We start from the raw sequence: 16,756 nt of genomic DNA on the forward strand, positions 1-16,756 counted from the left end.
TATCTTTGAGAAATATTTTCATCTTTCAAAATATTTAAATAACATTTTCTGTCATTAATGATTTTGATCGTTCGATGTGGTTTTAGAATATCTACAAAAAATGATGAGTGCTTTAAATAGTTAACCATGAATGCGCAAAAGGGCACAGATTTATGACTACTCTTGTTCGTCTAACAAAACACTTCTAATGTCCAGTTTACAGAATATATTCAAGTTTAGCAGTGGAGATATGTTACCATGGGGGCCGTTTTTGGGTGCTATGGCCAGTTGTCACTCCCTGGTCCTCTTAGACAACACTCTTCAAGGTGACCCACTGGACTTAAAAATGTTTGAGACCACTCACTGGGTAAGAGATAGATGACAAGTTTTAAAGAAATTGTACGCTTTCATTTTCACAAATTAAGACTCAAATTAATTTCTTCACTGCAATTTTTAGCATTATCATTTTCTAAAAGCATTTTTTTGATTCTATTTATTCCTATCTCTGCCCCTCATTTAGCCTTACAATCTTGTCTCCTGAACTCTGCATTCCTCTGACCACTTGTGCATACCCCACTACCTTTTGACCCACCATTGCTAACTAACTTCAGTGCCTAGCTACTATCTTTGGAATGCCCTTCCTAAATTCCTTCTCCTCCTTTAAGATTGTCCTTGAAATTAATCTGTTTGACCAAGCTTTTGATTCACCCTCCTAATATATTTTTTTCCCCCTAATACCTCAGCATCCATTTCTGACTTATGCCTGTGAAATGCTTTGGGATGTTTTTCTATGCTAAAGGTTCTATATAAATGTAAATTGTTGCTTTTGTCATTATTTCAGCATTGTGTTGTGCGAATTGCAATGTAATTGTTCCAGGGAGCCTGTAATGTCTCAGAACATACTGGTGACCTAAAAATTACTTTAACATCTTGAAAGTAATTTAACCTAACTTGCTAGGCAGAAAACTGGTGGGATTGAATTAGTTGCCACTTTTACACCATGCCTGCATTTAAGTTCCATTGAAGGTAACAAGAAGTAAAATTGGGCAGTGTGTAAATCAGTGGTCTGATCGGACCACATCAGCCGTCTATCAAGTGGATTAGGTTAGAATTCCTCCCAATCCCCATCCTCATGTTAACGTTGTCTTCTTTTGATTTTTAGCCTTATTTTCTAAAGTCTGTTCACTTCCAAGCACAAATCCTTCCCTTGTTGGGAGGACACGCTGATGGAAAATTGATTTTGACTGGGACTGCTGAGCTTGGCTGTGTTAATTATATATTCATTATGTTTAATTTTATGAAGGTAGTCAGCTTTAACTGGAGACTCACTTCTGCCCTGATAAGTAGACACAGACCGAAACAATGATTGTTGTTAGGAAGTCCACGCTTGTAATGTGAAACTTTGTAAATAAATGCTTATTAAAGTGTGCAAAAAATTGGCTTGAGTTCCATTGTTTACCAATTGGATTCCTGGAGTATAACAAGCTGTTGGGAAAGAGATCATGCTGGGGAGGAAACTGTTATGAACTTATTCTGTGTGGGAAACACATCTACAAAATATTCCCTCGTGAAACCCATGAATGTACTGATCAGCAAAACAATATGAGTAAGAAACTGCATTTAGCAAAAACGGACCTAATACGGATTTTGTAGCTTAGGTTGTGTTGTTCTGTTGGAGCTGCTGTCTTTTAGCCTGGACTTAAACTAAGGCCATATTTGCCCGAAACAGAAACAGAAAATGCAGGAAAAACTCAACAGCTCTGGCAGCTTCTGTGGAGAGAGAAACTGAGTTAACGTTTCAAATCCATATGATCTTTCATATAGACCTTCATAGGATCATACAAACTCGAAACGTTAACTCTGTTTCTCTCTCTACAGATGCTGCCAGACCTGCTGTGTTTTTCCAGCATTTTCTGTTTTTGTTTCATATTTCCGGCATCTGCAGTATTTTGCTTTCGCCATATTTGCTTGTTCCAAAGGGCCAAGTGAATATTTCAGATCCCATAGCACTGTTTGAAGAATAACAGCAAGTTCTTCCAGTTTCCTGACCACCTGACTAGCATTTTCCCTCTCAGCCGACAGCATTAAAAGCCGAATAACTGGTCATTAATCTCATTTGCTGTTTGTGAAACTTTGTTGTATGTAAATTGGCTATTGTGCCTGTCTATAGATTCACAGTGACTATAATTCCTGAGTAATCATTAGCTATGAAGAACTTTGGGATGTCTTAAGTATGTGTTTCTCTGCAAATACAAGCTCTTTCCATCTTTCCACTTCATATGCTTTGAATCTGTCAGTTTACTTGCTGTGTTAAGATTGCACATCTAGTTATTAGTGTATAAAAGGTCATCGTCCAAATTTATTCAGACTGCCTTTGCTGTTGCTGTATACAAATATGCTAAGATATATTTCAATTTAAAGCAAATTAAAAGTTTAATTAAACCATATATTTTTGAACTCATGACAGGAGTTGAAAGAAAATACAATGTTAAAGCAGCAAAATGAGGAAGCACATTCATTTATTGTCAAACCAGGACCTACAGCTAATAAGGTACATGATCTATTTTTTTTTAACCGATACACAGTGCTTTCATTCAAAACCAGGAATTCAATTCATCAGAAAATTCCTGCTTTGCACTCTTAAAGCAATGATTTTCAGCTTATCTATCTGTATGCAAGTGTTTGTATAAATTCACCAGGATGAAGCCAAGGATGGGAAGCTATATTTAAAAGGAGAGATTGGACATGTTGGAACTATTTTCACTGGAACAAAGATTGGTAAGAGGAAATAAAATAGGACTCAGTATTAAGGAGCCATCAATTTAACTTTATCGCTAAGAGAATGAGGAAACAGATTAGAAGAAATTTCCTGACACAATAGATTGTTGGAGAATGGAATGTTTTGCCACAGGAAGGTTAAGGTATCTCTCCCAGGAAAATTGGATAAATGTTTAAAGCAGAAGAAGGTATTTGGCTACATGCAGAGAGCGAGTAGTGGGTTTAGTTTTGTATTTCTTTTAACACTGATGCAAGAGACTGAATGGCCTCATACGCTGTAAAACCCTATGATCCTAATAGCAGCAAAGTGCCTAAAATATATTAAAAAGTAATTCACTTATCAAATTCCTTAACAAGACAATGTTATTGTATATTACAGGTATCAAAAGAAGGAATTATAGTCCTGAAGCAATACCCATTCTCACCAGCACTGCAGAGAATGTCAGTTGTAACCCAAGTGATTGGAAAAGAAAAACTGACTGTCTACCTTAAGGGAGCACCAGAGATGGTTATTCATCTTTGTAAACCTGAAACAGGTTTGAACGGCATGAAAATGAAAGCACTTGATGAATCATTTATTAATATTATAATGAGTAACAGCTTCAGAAGGGGCCGATGCTAATAATGGGACAATTCAATCTTTACAGTTCAACAAATCTGTCAATTTGTGGGTTGATAAGAATAATAAATTCCAGATTGGAATTGAAATGCAGTTAGTTCACTTGGTTAAGGTATCTTGACATCCTTCTAGTCTCACTCTGAGATGATTGAAGGAAGTCCACAGTCTCTACAGTCCACAGTTCATGGTTAACTCCTGTATAGAATGCTGTATAAAACTGTAAAGCTATATAGAATGCTAGTTAGGCCTCAGCTGGAGTACTGTGTGCAGTTCTGGTTGGCACACTATAGGAAGGATATGATTGCACTGGAGAGGGTGCAGAGGAGATTCACCAGATGTTGCCTGGGCTGGAGCATTTCAGTTATGAAGAGAGACTGGATAGGTTAGGGTTGCTTTCCTTGGAGCACAGCAGGCTGCGGAGGTACCTGATAGTGGTAAACAAAATTATGAGGGACGTAGATAGGGAGAAACTTTTCCCCTTAGTGATGGTGTCAATAACCAGGGAGCATAGATTTAAGGTAAGGGGCAGGAGGTTCAGAGGGGATCTGAGGAAGGATTTTTTCACCCAGAGGTTGCTTGGAATCTGGAGGGGGTGGTAGAGGCTGAAAGCTTTGCAACATTCAAGAAGTATTTAGATGAGCACATGAAATGCCATAGCATATAAGGCTACAGGCCAAGTGCTGGAAAATGGGATGAGAATAGAGAGATACTTGATGGCAGGCCCAGACACGATGGGCCCAAGGGCCTGTTTCTGTGCTGTATAAATCTATGAATCTAAAAGTCTATTATGATCAGTTCTTGAGAAAAATTAGAGTAGTAACTGAAACCCGTGATACATGTTGCTGTCAGTAAACATGTTGGGAGAAAGTCAATACTACAAGAAGTGCTTAATGATATTTCTCAGAAATACTTCTAACTGCCTCAAATACAATGAATTCCATTGAAGTACAGTAATTGTTATCATCTACAGAAATGCAACACCTATTTATACCCAGTGTGATCGAACAAACAAAGATACACAATGAGGTAATCTGTTCTGAGTGTACAGTGGTTGATGTGTTGACCAGCTGTACCATCATCATAGTGGAGATAGAGGCTTCTCAGAATGCTGATCATTCTCTGGTACCACTTCCACCAGAGATGCCATGATAATCTCATGGGCGGCAGCTGGAATAGGCATAACAGACAAGATGAATTCCTTCTGTGCTGCATCATTCTATCAGGCTACCCCTGTTCTTCTTTGAATAGTGTCATATGAACTGCAATGTTCATTATGAACCTTTGTGCTTAGCAGATGGGATCTCTGTTTAACATATCAGCCTAAAGTCACCATGTCCAACAGTGCCATATGCCTTCATTATTGTTCTATGATGTCGACATAATTTACCTGCTAAAATTCTGGAGTGGAGCTCAAACCCACAACCTGCTCACCTAGAGGTGAGAGTGCTATCAATTGATCAAAGATCAAATAAAAAGCACTATTACAGGATAACTTTTAATTTAAAAAAAAACATTGCTTTTTTGGCTGCACAATTGAGCTCTATAGCACCTCTGCTGCCAGCATAATGGAAAGGGCTCATGATGTGCTTATGGCTGCTCCCAGTGCGACCCACGTGGTGCTCTTTGTCAGGAAGGACATCAGCACAGGTAAGTCATACTTGCATGAGAAGCATCAGGAGTGTCAGACCATAACTTTAAAACAAACCTTCCGACTGATTTTCTGTATGTTTTGAAGATTGGAATGTGCAGATCAAGTGTACACATGCCAATCACAGCAAGCTAAACAGGTGCAAAGTTGCACGAGAAACCTGCACTTTGTTCTTGAAAGGAACAGGCATGCAACTTGCAACTAAGGAGCTTTTGACTCCCCAATACTGTAGCAGTATTTGTGGATGTATAGTGGCTTATTTTTGGAGGCCTTTTGGTGAGTCGACACAACCATTTAGGGAGGGCAGCAGGGTTTGTTCACCTATATATACCAAGTCTGCAAGGGTATGGAGAATGTAGTTGCAGTACCATTGGGTGTGCAAGATGACCAACAAAGGGGAGCAGAGGTTGCAGGGGGACACTCTGCAAGGAGGGAGGAGGATGAGGGCTCTTCACAGAAGGCCCTGACCATGACAGGTTTTCAGAGAGCATTTCCCATACCTCCATCTCATCCAGGAGCAATGGAGCATTTGGAAGGGGCCTTAGAACACTTACCAGAGCAGATCTCCAAGTTAACTGTGCATATGTTGTATCTTCTACAACCTTACATCATGGGGCACAGCCATTATCACCAGACATCCTGAATTCTCCATGGTGGGGTGTAGGGGTGTGGGGGTGGAGGAGGAGGAGGCAGGGTGGATACAACAGGGACCCTTCAGCTCTGATGCGTTGTCCAAGATTTCCTGTTTAGATTCCACATCCCTCAGGGAAACATCCTTTCACTGCCATAAATCCCTCATTCCTCACCTTATTATCCATGTGTAACGTCCCATCACCACATCCCCTTGGCCAGGATCTTGCAATAAAAGCAATCACTAAGAATCTTTGCATTACATCTTTATGCATAAACACTTACAAAAACAAAAATGTATCATTCATATTTATGCATTCCTTTAGTGCCTGCTTTGCCTGTCCTCATGATCCTACACAGTACTACCCATGGCTCGTGGAAGACTGCTGACTATCAATGGGCGAGACTGCAGGTGACCTTGCAGGATGACCTCATACAGCTCTGCCTTAGACGGCCCGGCTTTAGACTGCATCACCTCAGGATGGGTGACAGCAGTCCGGGCTGGCTGCCTGACAGGCAGCAGAAAACACTGATGAAGAGGCAGTGCTGGGAGGATGAATGCTGTCATCCTGAGAGAGAGCAGCAGGTTTGTACTCAATGGAGCCATTGCTACTCCCACAGGCAGCACCTCTGCAATCTTAGCAATCTGCTGTGTAATGACTTGATGTAAAGGACAGGTTTCAACAAGAAACAGAAACTTTATTACAGCGAGCTTTTCAGATGCCACATGCTTGGACCAGGTCCTTGACATGAAGCCCTGCACCCCGGATTACCTCTGTTTAGGGCTCATTGGTCGGAGCCTCCAGGAATTTCACGTGACAACTGATAGATAGTAGGAGAGACTATACCTTTATTTACTAAATCTCCTCCCCTTTAGTTTTTTTATATGTATGTATGTGTATGTATGTGTATGTGTATGTATGCATATGTATGTATATAGATGAAGTCTCTGAGGTGCTTTCCTTATTCAGTTAGAGCGGTGCAGCTCTACCACTTGAGATTCTTCCACCGGATCGACATGATTAGGAACTGCAGCACAAGACACATTATTAAAAAGTGGCAGTTCAGGGTTAGTCAACCCTACAGAGACATTGGGCATGTCTATTCTAGGTTGATCTGCCACCTCAGGGATTAATGGTTCTACATTAATTACAGGCAGAATAGTAGGTTGTTGCAATGTCTCTCTATCCTGAAGATGGTCCATGTGTTTTTGAACAATTCTGTCTTCCACATCCACCTGGAAAGATAAAGGACCAGCTTCTGGGACAATGGTTCCAGGAACCCAACAAGGTACACTTCCAAAATTCCGCACAAATGCTGTCTCCTACAATGAATCTGTGAACTTTGCTATGAATATCGTGATTCAATTTTTGATTTCTCTGTTTCCTCTCTACCTTCCCCTTTAAGTATGGAAACACCAGACTTAACCTTGCATGTAGATGGTGCTTCATCGATAATTCAGACATCGTTGAACCTGTAGTTGAATGAGGCATTGTACAATAACCGAGAAGAAAGCAGGAAAGTTTGCACAGCTCTCTCAGCTAAACCATTTGATGAGGGATAGTTTGGGGCTGGTTTAATGTGTCTGATTCCATCTAAACTCATGAATCTCTGAAACTCTGTTCCGGTAAAGACTGTACCATTATCTGAAACAATGATTTCCGAGAGGCCATGTGTGCTAAAGCAATGATGCAGCTTTTCAATCATTGTGCTCGATGTTGGTGATCTGACTTCATACACATCTATCCATTTAAAATATGAATCTACGATCAATAAAAGTATGATAACTAAGAATGGACCTACATAATCAATATGTAGTCTAACCCAGGGTCAACCAGGTCACTCTGACAGATGCAGTGGAGCTGAAACAGGCAACTTCTGTTGTTGCTGACAGTGGAGACAGTGCTTGATCATGCTTTCAATGTCACTGTCAATGTCTGGCTACTAGACATAGCTTCACGCAAGCATTTTCATCTTTGAGACGCCTGGCTGCGCACTGTAAAGCTCTGTCAAGTGTGGTTCTCCTCTTTGTGAAGGAAAGATAACTCTTAATCCCCACAATGAGATTCCATCTTGACAACTTAGCTCTGTTTTACGGGCATGGAGCAGTCTTATTTCTTCAGACACTGGTGAATTTGACCACCGTTGCAATACAAGGTCTCAGATTTTTGACAAAATTGGACCTCTCTTCATCCAATTTCTAATTTGCTTCACAAACACAGGTGAAGAGTCTAAGAAATTCAGCACAAGCACAACTTCTTGTGGCGCTGGAGCACGTACAATGCTATCTGGTAACGTGAGACGACTGAGTGCATGTGAATTTGCAATATGCAAGGCAGGGCAGTGCATAAAGATAGAGTCATACACAGATAATATCAAAGTCCAGTGTTGAATTCTTGCTGATGTTGTTAGCAGAATGGCCTTATCCTCACCGAATAAGCCCATTAGTGGATTATGGTCCTATACAATGGTGAAATGTCTTCCAGACAGAAACCGGTGGACTTTCTTCACTCCAAATATCACCGATAAATCTTCCTTTTTTAGTAGGTAATAACCCTCCTTGGCTGTGGAGAAGGTTCTCAATTTATAGTCCCCACAAACGCATCTAATTTGGTCAGGCTTAACAGCTGGAACTATGCATGCTGCCTATTCTGAGAATTGGAAAGGTTGGATGATGCCTACCTTTTCTAACTGGCACAATTCTGCATGCACCGCCTCCATCAACACATAAGATACAGGTCTGGCCTTAGAGAAACATGGTGTTGCCTGAGAATCCACATATATTTTTGCTTGCAAGCCTTTTAACTTCTCTAATTCACCCTGAAATACACTGTCATATTTCCTTAGCAGTTCAGGAACTTCTGTTCTCAAGTGAAATATTTCAGACCAGTCAAGCTTGATTTTTTTGTAACTAGTCTCAGCCAAAAGACTAAGTCCTTTTCCTGTTACTATTATCATTGGAAGCTGAGCTATCTGTTGCCTTTCAGACACTGGTACTGTGGCAATGCCTTTTACCTGTATAGATTCTTCACTGTATGTCTTTAATTTAGCGGTTGTCCGCTCCAGATTCAGTGGCTGGGTACCTTGATTTGAGTATTTAAATGCTTGCTTTCCAACCGCTGTATTTGAGGCTCCCATATCCACCTCCATTATTAGTGGCTTCCCATTAACTTGGATTGTGACTGTGGTAGGTTTGGTTTTTACAGTGGTGATATTGTATGGGGAATAGATGCTGTATTGGCAACTTAAGGTTCTGCAGTATTTTTCAATTCAGTCATGTTGGTTTGCTGCTTTATGGGCTATCTTGACTGCGGCCTGCAGTGCCTTACTATGTGACCTTTCTGATGCCATTCTGCCTCCTTGAAACTGCAGGTGTCCGATATGTAGTCACCTCCACATACCAAATTAACCTTGGAGTTGCGGTTGAAGTGTTTCTAGTAGGCCTTTCCATGTTTCTAATAGCGGACATTGCCTCTCACTTCACTGCTGTGTCTCTGGTTTACGCGCCTTGCCCGCCGGTAGATTCCTGCCCCCCATGAAGAATGGCACCATATTGCGTGTGTTGCAAAGCCTGCACAGCAATTTCCATGGCTAGTGCTATTTCCAGGGCTCACTTCAAATCAGTGTCGACCTCTGTGAATAAACAGCACTGAATGGCTTCGTCATGAACTCCACAAACTAATGGTCGCTCAGCATGTTATTTAGTGTTGCAATGTTCTGTCAACTGCTTCAACTTCGCTATATAGATTGCGATGGACTCTCCCGGGGCCCTAACTTTGGAATTAATCTTGAACCTTTGCATTATTATGGATGGCTTCAGCTGGAAATGCATTTGCACTAGGTCCACTAATTCATTAAAGGACTTAGAATTTGGCGTGTTCAGGGCTGTCAGGCTGCAGAAAAGATTGTATGTCTTGCTACTGGACACACAAAATGATTGCTTTCTGCTTTTCCTCTGCTCCGAAATAAAATCCAAGGTGCTCTGCATACTATCTTCAGTCTTTCCTAGTCACATCATAAGGGTCGATTTTGCTGAAGAGTGTTATGACTAGTGAGTAGTCTTTTCTTTTTTAAGATTTGACGTATTCACGTTAACAAGGTGAGGTGCAGCATTGGAGCTATTTTACCCTTATTGCCAAATGTAATGAATTGACATACCGGACAGGTTTCAACAAGAAACATAAACTTTATTACAGAGAGTTCTTCAGATGCTACATGCTTGAACAGGATCCTCAACAAGAATACCCGCCCCCTCAGATTACCTGTGCTCAGGGCTCATTGGTCAGAGCCCACAAGAACATCATGTGGCCCTTGATAATCAGGGCTATACCTTCAGTCACTACAGCTTGCAGACAGCATGCTGGACTGCCACGAGAGCTTGCATACCCCTTTGAGCAATGAGATCCACAGACCTGATGGCAATAGCCTGAGTCTACACGGCAGCAAGAATTGATCTCATGACCTCTGTCTGAGCTTCCATTACAGTGCTGAGGTATTGGCTGCCTTCTTCCTGTGCTGCAATAGAAGCTGAGAGAGCAAACACCAAATGCTGTAGCACTGCTGTCATGAAGTTGGCCACCATTTCCCCCGGAAAGGATGTCCTCTGCCAAATTTAAGCTGGACTCCTCCGTGCCCTTTGACTTTAACAGGAGACTGCCTGGCAGGCTAGCCAAATACACCAAACAAGTTGGTGTCCATGCTCATCAGCATTCTCCTGTATGCTGTCCATCAAAGTCTTCATCGGAGCTCCCTGCAGCAGAACTTGTGTATGATTTTATTCTCGGGGAACTGGCGATCCTTTCCTTTCACCCTTTCACTCAAGCCCAGTGACTGATGCAGATCCCATATTACCCTCCAAGGCACATGCAATGTCAGTATCTGAGCTTGTCACTGCAAGTGTCAGATCAAGTGATGGTGCTTCTTCATCAGTGATGTGGGGTTGCTTTCTCTCTCCTACCTGAGACTGATGTGGCTGGACAGCCAACAGTCCTTGGGTATCTGAAAGCAAAAAATCAATAGGGGAGGGTTGATATAAGATATCCAGTGCGTTGGAAAGCAAAAATTCACACCGTCTGCAGCTTTCAGTTCATGCCAGATAATGGGATGACGGTGAACTGAGAATTATGAATGAGCATAAGACAGGAACATACCATCATCCTCAATGCTTTTGGTAACATCAGAACTAATGCAGCCAAACCCATGATGTGGAGAGCCATCTCCTCTATAAGGTTCTGGCGATGAAGGCATTCTTGTCCTTTGTAAATTCTGTTCTGCACCCTTCTATTGTGCGCTACCATATCCTGCAAGAGAAAGGGAAGAATATCAATGATTGTTCTGTAATGTATTTGGGCACTGTGCCCGTGAGAGCTGAGTAGCTTGAAGTACATTGACACAGCTAGAGGTGTGTGTGAGGCTGGCACCATTGGGAGGGTGATGTGGATTCTCTTAATGTAGGGCCTTAGTCCTGACTGCTAGGACTGCTTGTGGATGAGTGAAGGGGGTGTGGTGTATTGAGCAGGGTGAGACATTGGTGGTTTGGCAGGTAGGAGATGTCATGTAAAAATGCACTCACTAATCCTGATCACCTGCATGAGGTCAATGGCACTGCTGCCAGGCTCAGCACCAGATTCCTTGCGTAGATCTTCCTGGCCAGTTGCACCCATTCGCTTTGGAGGGCAATCCTGGATGGCTTCCTGCAGAAACATGGCCTCTCTACTCCTGTCCATCTCCATGCCTAAAGCTTTTAGTGCCACATCCTTGAACCTGGGATTCTGCCAGGTGTTCTATTTGCTTTGTTTCCAGTTGCAGACTATTGTTGTACTGGCAGAGAGCAACAGTTTCCTTTCAGACAGCACAGTTCGCTTTAAGAGGAGCAAACTGCCTTTAAGAGTTGAGGGCTAGCTGGAACACATACTAATCTTGTTGAGCACGAAACCATCCAGCAGCATGGGTCACATGTGGCTGCACAATAAAACCAGGCAAATAAGGATGCAGCATGAAATTTGCATATTGCCTGCCTCAATGGGAATGGGTATGGGAGTTGTAATCCACATCCAAAATCAGGTGTACCTAAGTTTTTATCTCTTTATATTTGTCCTTGTCAGAGAGGGGAATATGTTGTAATAATGCTAAATTACTGTAATTTACATCATAAATTCACAAATCTTGCAGTTCCACGGAGTTTCTCAACTGAACTACAGCGTTACACGAAGCAGGGTTTTCGAGTTATTGGATTTGCATTTAAGTCTCTTTGGAATGGCAGAGACATCACAGTAGCCAATTTAAAAAGGTGAGTCAGACCAGTATACTCCAATCACTATACACTGGGATATTCCTCCTTCAGTGCATTAATCATGCCACTTTATATTTGGAACAGAACACAATTTCAAAGAAACATGTAAATTTATTAATTCAAACTTCCACAAAATGATTTAATAAATGTCAATTGTTGCTTATCCATAATCTGTTTCGATTTTGTTGCAGCATTCACACTGTTGGAGGAGTATACAACTAAACATAACAAGCAAAATTTTGAGTCTGGTGTATAGATTTAAAAGTTGGTCCCAAACAAGAGGAGGCACAAACAGTTTTCTAACATGTTTTTATTATTCAATAAGCTCCTCAGATTTTTTAAGATATTCTTTATAAAAGGTGTAGTGTTTCTGACATACACTAAACACAAAACATTTACTCATATAAATGTAAATATCAAGTCTACTCTTAAGTAAGGTATAAAATTCTTATTTAAAAAAAAACCACTAACAAAACGGTACGGCTGTGTAGCTTAGCAAAATATAGAGCTTAATTTTCCTGCCTTTTTTCCTGAGAGTTCCCATTTCCTGTATGCAAAGGCCACCAAAAGTGGCTGGAGATCGTTGGATTATTCCCCTCTTTATGATGCCCATGGTATACAGGGGTCCCTCAGAAAAGTGGTGATGGGTGTAATTGAGACCCAAGGTGACTTCATATCTTCTATTTCCATGGGTGTCCAACACCAGGCAGAGGAAAACTCAACCCTGTCCCTGACTTCTTAGAGTGCGAGCTTGCACCAGAAGTTACAAATAGATGTATTTATATGGAATATTGAATCCAAATATCAAATGTTAAAAGTTAACTCTTCAAGTTTATTACATCTGTCACTCCAATCTGATTTTCCATGTCAACAGTGCAAACAGTTCTGTTGAAACCTTCTGGGATTGTGCAGTAAGCTATCCTATACTTCTGAATGTGTGTAACACATACCCCATTGTTCTATATTATCCGTGCAGAAAGAAAGGGTGAGTTTTCCTTCCATTTGTGACTTTGATTGTTTGGATTTTTTTTAATTTGAAGTGCTGGCTGGCACCCAATCCAATTGACACCAGAATCTGTCCTAAGATATCTTCATCTGCAACTATTTGTTTGCAGTTTGAAAGGGAAGCCAGAAAATTTGAGAACTGTTCCAAGGGAGTTTACTGGAAACCAGGATAACTTTATATGCCTCAGATAAAGGCAAAATACCGCAGATACTGGAAATCTGAAACAAAAACAGAAAATGCTGGAAAAACTCAGCAGGTCTAGTAGCATCTATGGCGAGAGAAACAGGGTTAAGATTTCAAGTCTGTATGACCCTTCTTCAGAGCTGAAAAGAAGTGGAAATGTGACGAAAGTTACTTGTTTTGTGTAAGGGGAGTGGGGCAGGTGGACCTGGACAGAAGGCCAGCGATAGGTGGGGACAAAGGAGGGATTGACAAAGATGTCATGAACTAAAGGACAAAGGGAATGTTAATCGTAGTGGTTAGTGCTAAAAAGGTGGTGATAGTGGCATAAAGGCAAGAAAGCAGAACGTGATAATAGCAGAACAAGGTTAGCATTGTATGAATTTGGTCTACTGCATCTGTTGCTCCCAATGTGGTCTTCTCTACATCGTAAGACCAAAAGCAGACTGGGTGACCGTTTTGCGGAACACCTCCGCTCTGTCCGCAAGCATGACCCAGACCTTCCAGTGGCTTGCCATTTCTACACACCATCCTGCTCTCATGCCCACATGTCCATCCTTGGCCTGCTTCAATGTTCCAGTGAAGCCTAACACAAACCGGAGGAACAGCACCTCATCTTCCGATTACACACTTTACAGTCTTCCAGTCTTAACATTGAGTTCAACAACTTCAGACCATGAACTTTTTCCTCCATCCTCACTCCCTTTTTTAATCCCCCTTTTTTCTACATTCATTTTTATTTTTTATCCACTTATTTTTATTTTTATTCATTTATCCGTTGTTTTATCCCCTTTTGTATCCCATTTCTATCCTATTTTCTATACTTTTTTTCCCCACCACAGCCCCCTCACCCCTATCCCATACAGGGCCATCTGTTACTTTTTCCATGTTGTTCTTTCACAAAATGCTATCCCTGTTCTGCTCTTATCACATTCTGCTTTCTTACCTTTATGCCACTATCAGCACCTTTTTTTTTTAGCACTAACAGTACCATTAACAGTCCCTTTGTCCTTTAGTTTATGACATCTTTGTTAATCCCTCCTTTGTCCCCACCTATCATTGGCCTTCTATCCAGCTCCACCTGCCCCACCCCACTTAAACAGTGTAGATTTCATCACATTTCCACTTCTCTTCAGCTCTGAAGAAGGGTCATACAGACTCAAAACGTTAATTCTCTTTCCCTCTCCACAGATGCTGCTAGACCTGCTGAGTTTTTCCAGCATTTTCTGTTTAACTTTATATGCACATTGGGAGGAGATCAGAATTCCGGTCTAAGAGAAAATTGCACACCCTTTTCTACATACAAAGGAATGCAGAAATACCAGCATCTATCAAAATCTAGTTTTTATTTTGCATAAATATGAGAACTGTATTTTATGGATAACGTTATAGGCAACAAGAGAGATGGGATAATTTACCCCCTTTTCTCATCTCTCAGCTGAAAGGAACAAAATATATTTTTGAGCGATGTGACCCTAAAGAACAGACACGAAACAGGCTTTCTTGTAGGTTTAAAACAAAAGACAGGCCAAATCTTTATTTCTCACAATACACAAAAAGTAATCACAACAACACTCACTCTTCACAAATACTAGATACACGCACAAGAAGAATCGATTTCTAAAGATGTAACATGCATTTAGATTCCTTAATGGGTAAAAGAAGATACTTCTAATCAGTCCTCAAGATGGTAGTTAAAAATATTACAGGCCTGAAGGATTCCCTCTTGATCTACTGAAGAAAAATGAAGGTTTCTTGTGATGGATTCACACTGGTTCACCCCAAACAACAGCTAACTTCTGTTTTTTTTTTTATTCGATTATGGGGGTGTCCATGGCTAGGCCAGCATTTATTGCACATTCCCAATTGCCCTTGCTCAGAGGGCATTTTAAGAATCAACAATATTTCTGTTGATCTGGAGCCATGTGTAGGCTAGACCAGGTAAGGATGTCAGATTTCCTTCCCTAAAGGACATTAGTGAACCAGATGGGTTTTTACAACAATCAGCAATGGTTTCATGGTTGTCACCAAACTTTTAATTCCAGATTTTTATTGAATTCAAATTTCACCATCTGCCATGGTGGGATTTGAACCTGGGACCCCAGAGCATTACCTTGAGTCTCTGGAATTCTACTCCAGTGATAATAGTGATAATACCACTATGCCACAACCTCCCTGCTTTCCAGTCAAAAGTTGGGCAAACCCCTGTAGTGAAGAACTACATTCTAGCAGGTAAAATAAGTCAGCCCCAATTCTCTACCTAAGGTGACTTTTGAGGTAGGATCCTCCCTTGGGCTTCTCTCTGGTCTTTGTATAACAGATCGACTTTCCCTGACCTGTCCATGTGGATTAATAAGGTACTTACAGTATTTCTGATCACAAGCCAGTTTCTGTCACATGAAAACAGCATCAATGTTATCCATTGTCCACACAATAGGTTGATGGTTAAGCAATTTGTTGCACAATTAAGGATGTCTGCTAGCTCATCAACATTCCAACTATGATTAGCCCCTGAAATGTTGTTCTTTGAACTTCATCATCAGGGGGGCCAGCAAGTCTAACAACCATTGTCATTTTAAATCTCTTCCATTGAAATGGTGGTGAGGTCAATCAACATGTGGGATTTTCATTTGAATTTTTTGTAATTACTTCCAGCGATATGTTCAGACATGCCTGTCTCTGTACAGAAACCACAAAATAAGTCACCTGACTCTCTGGGGCTTCATTTTGTGAAGGTACAGTGTCCATATTCAATGTTGCTTTCTAGAAGTAAGATGTCTATCCCCCAATACGCTTTATAGACATATGATGTAACTGTAACGATATCTAGCACCTGAATCCTATTTTTACCGATCTATAAGCAGAGTATTGGCTCAAAGCACTTAACTGAAAAATATACAGGCTCAAATGTGCATCAGGTGCATACAAATTATAATAATTGCTTTATTTTTTCTTAATTTATCATAGGGAAGATGTGGAATCTGACCTAGTATTTCTTGGGTTACTGATTCTGGAGAACAAACTGAAACCACAGACAATTCCTGTTCTATCTGAATTGTCCAATGCCAGGATTCGAACAGTTATGATCACAGGTGCTTGGGAAATTTCTTATGTCTTATTCAATCTATTGTAAATATGCTAACATGTTACCTAATGGCTCATTCAGTTAAGGTAGTGAGCCATACAAATTAGAAAACTCCCAAATTCAGTCTGTCTGGAATTAGCCAATCCCAAACAATGGGCTATAGTGGTGTTATAATTGACCTGAGATCAAAGGAGAAAATTGGCTGACATGACCATTCCTAACTACTATCTAGTGATTGCTGTAGATGGCAGGGAAGACCACAATTGGAGTCCGTGGTCCAGTGGGTTGCTGAGACTCACAGCCTAGGTAAACACATTAGCTCCAATTTATGATGAACTGAAAACTTGCCAATTACAATGAGATAGAGTATTCCTTAAAATTAAGACTTGTCATGTTCTCCAAGTTTTGTAAGGATAAGATTCATGGCTTATTAGAGAGTGTTTTTTTTACTTGGTCTAATTTGCATATTAATACTGTGTGAAGAACTTTTTGAGAAACATATGCCACTGGTGCAAAGATTGATGAACGACTCAAAGCAT

At 40.8% G+C, this 16,756-nt stretch overlaps 1 protein-coding gene across 4 annotated transcripts in view; it reads left to right on the forward strand.

Annotated features, from left to right (window-relative positions):
* LOC121269648 (probable cation-transporting ATPase 13A4) overlaps positions 1-16,756 on the forward strand; it is a 130,692-nt gene that overhangs the window by 62,620 nt on the left and 51,316 nt on the right. For all 4 annotated transcript variants that reach the window (XM_041174422.1, XM_041174413.1, XM_041174431.1 and 1 more), the window contains 5 exons: positions 196-346; positions 2,447-2,530; positions 3,137-3,293; positions 11,826-11,943; positions 16,100-16,224. In XM_041174422.1, the coding sequence (XP_041030356.1) occupies positions 196-346; positions 2,447-2,530; positions 3,137-3,293; positions 11,826-11,943; positions 16,100-16,224 (635 nt within the window). The remainder of the gene's footprint in view (positions 1-195; positions 347-2,446; positions 2,531-3,136; positions 3,294-11,825; positions 11,944-16,099; positions 16,225-16,756) is intronic.

The sequence above is a fragment of the Carcharodon carcharias genome, chromosome 2, assembly GCF_017639515.1.
Source record: "Carcharodon carcharias isolate sCarCar2 chromosome 2, sCarCar2.pri, whole genome shotgun sequence".
In the NCBI taxonomy this organism is placed as follows: Eukaryota; Metazoa; Chordata; class Chondrichthyes; order Lamniformes; family Lamnidae; genus Carcharodon; species Carcharodon carcharias.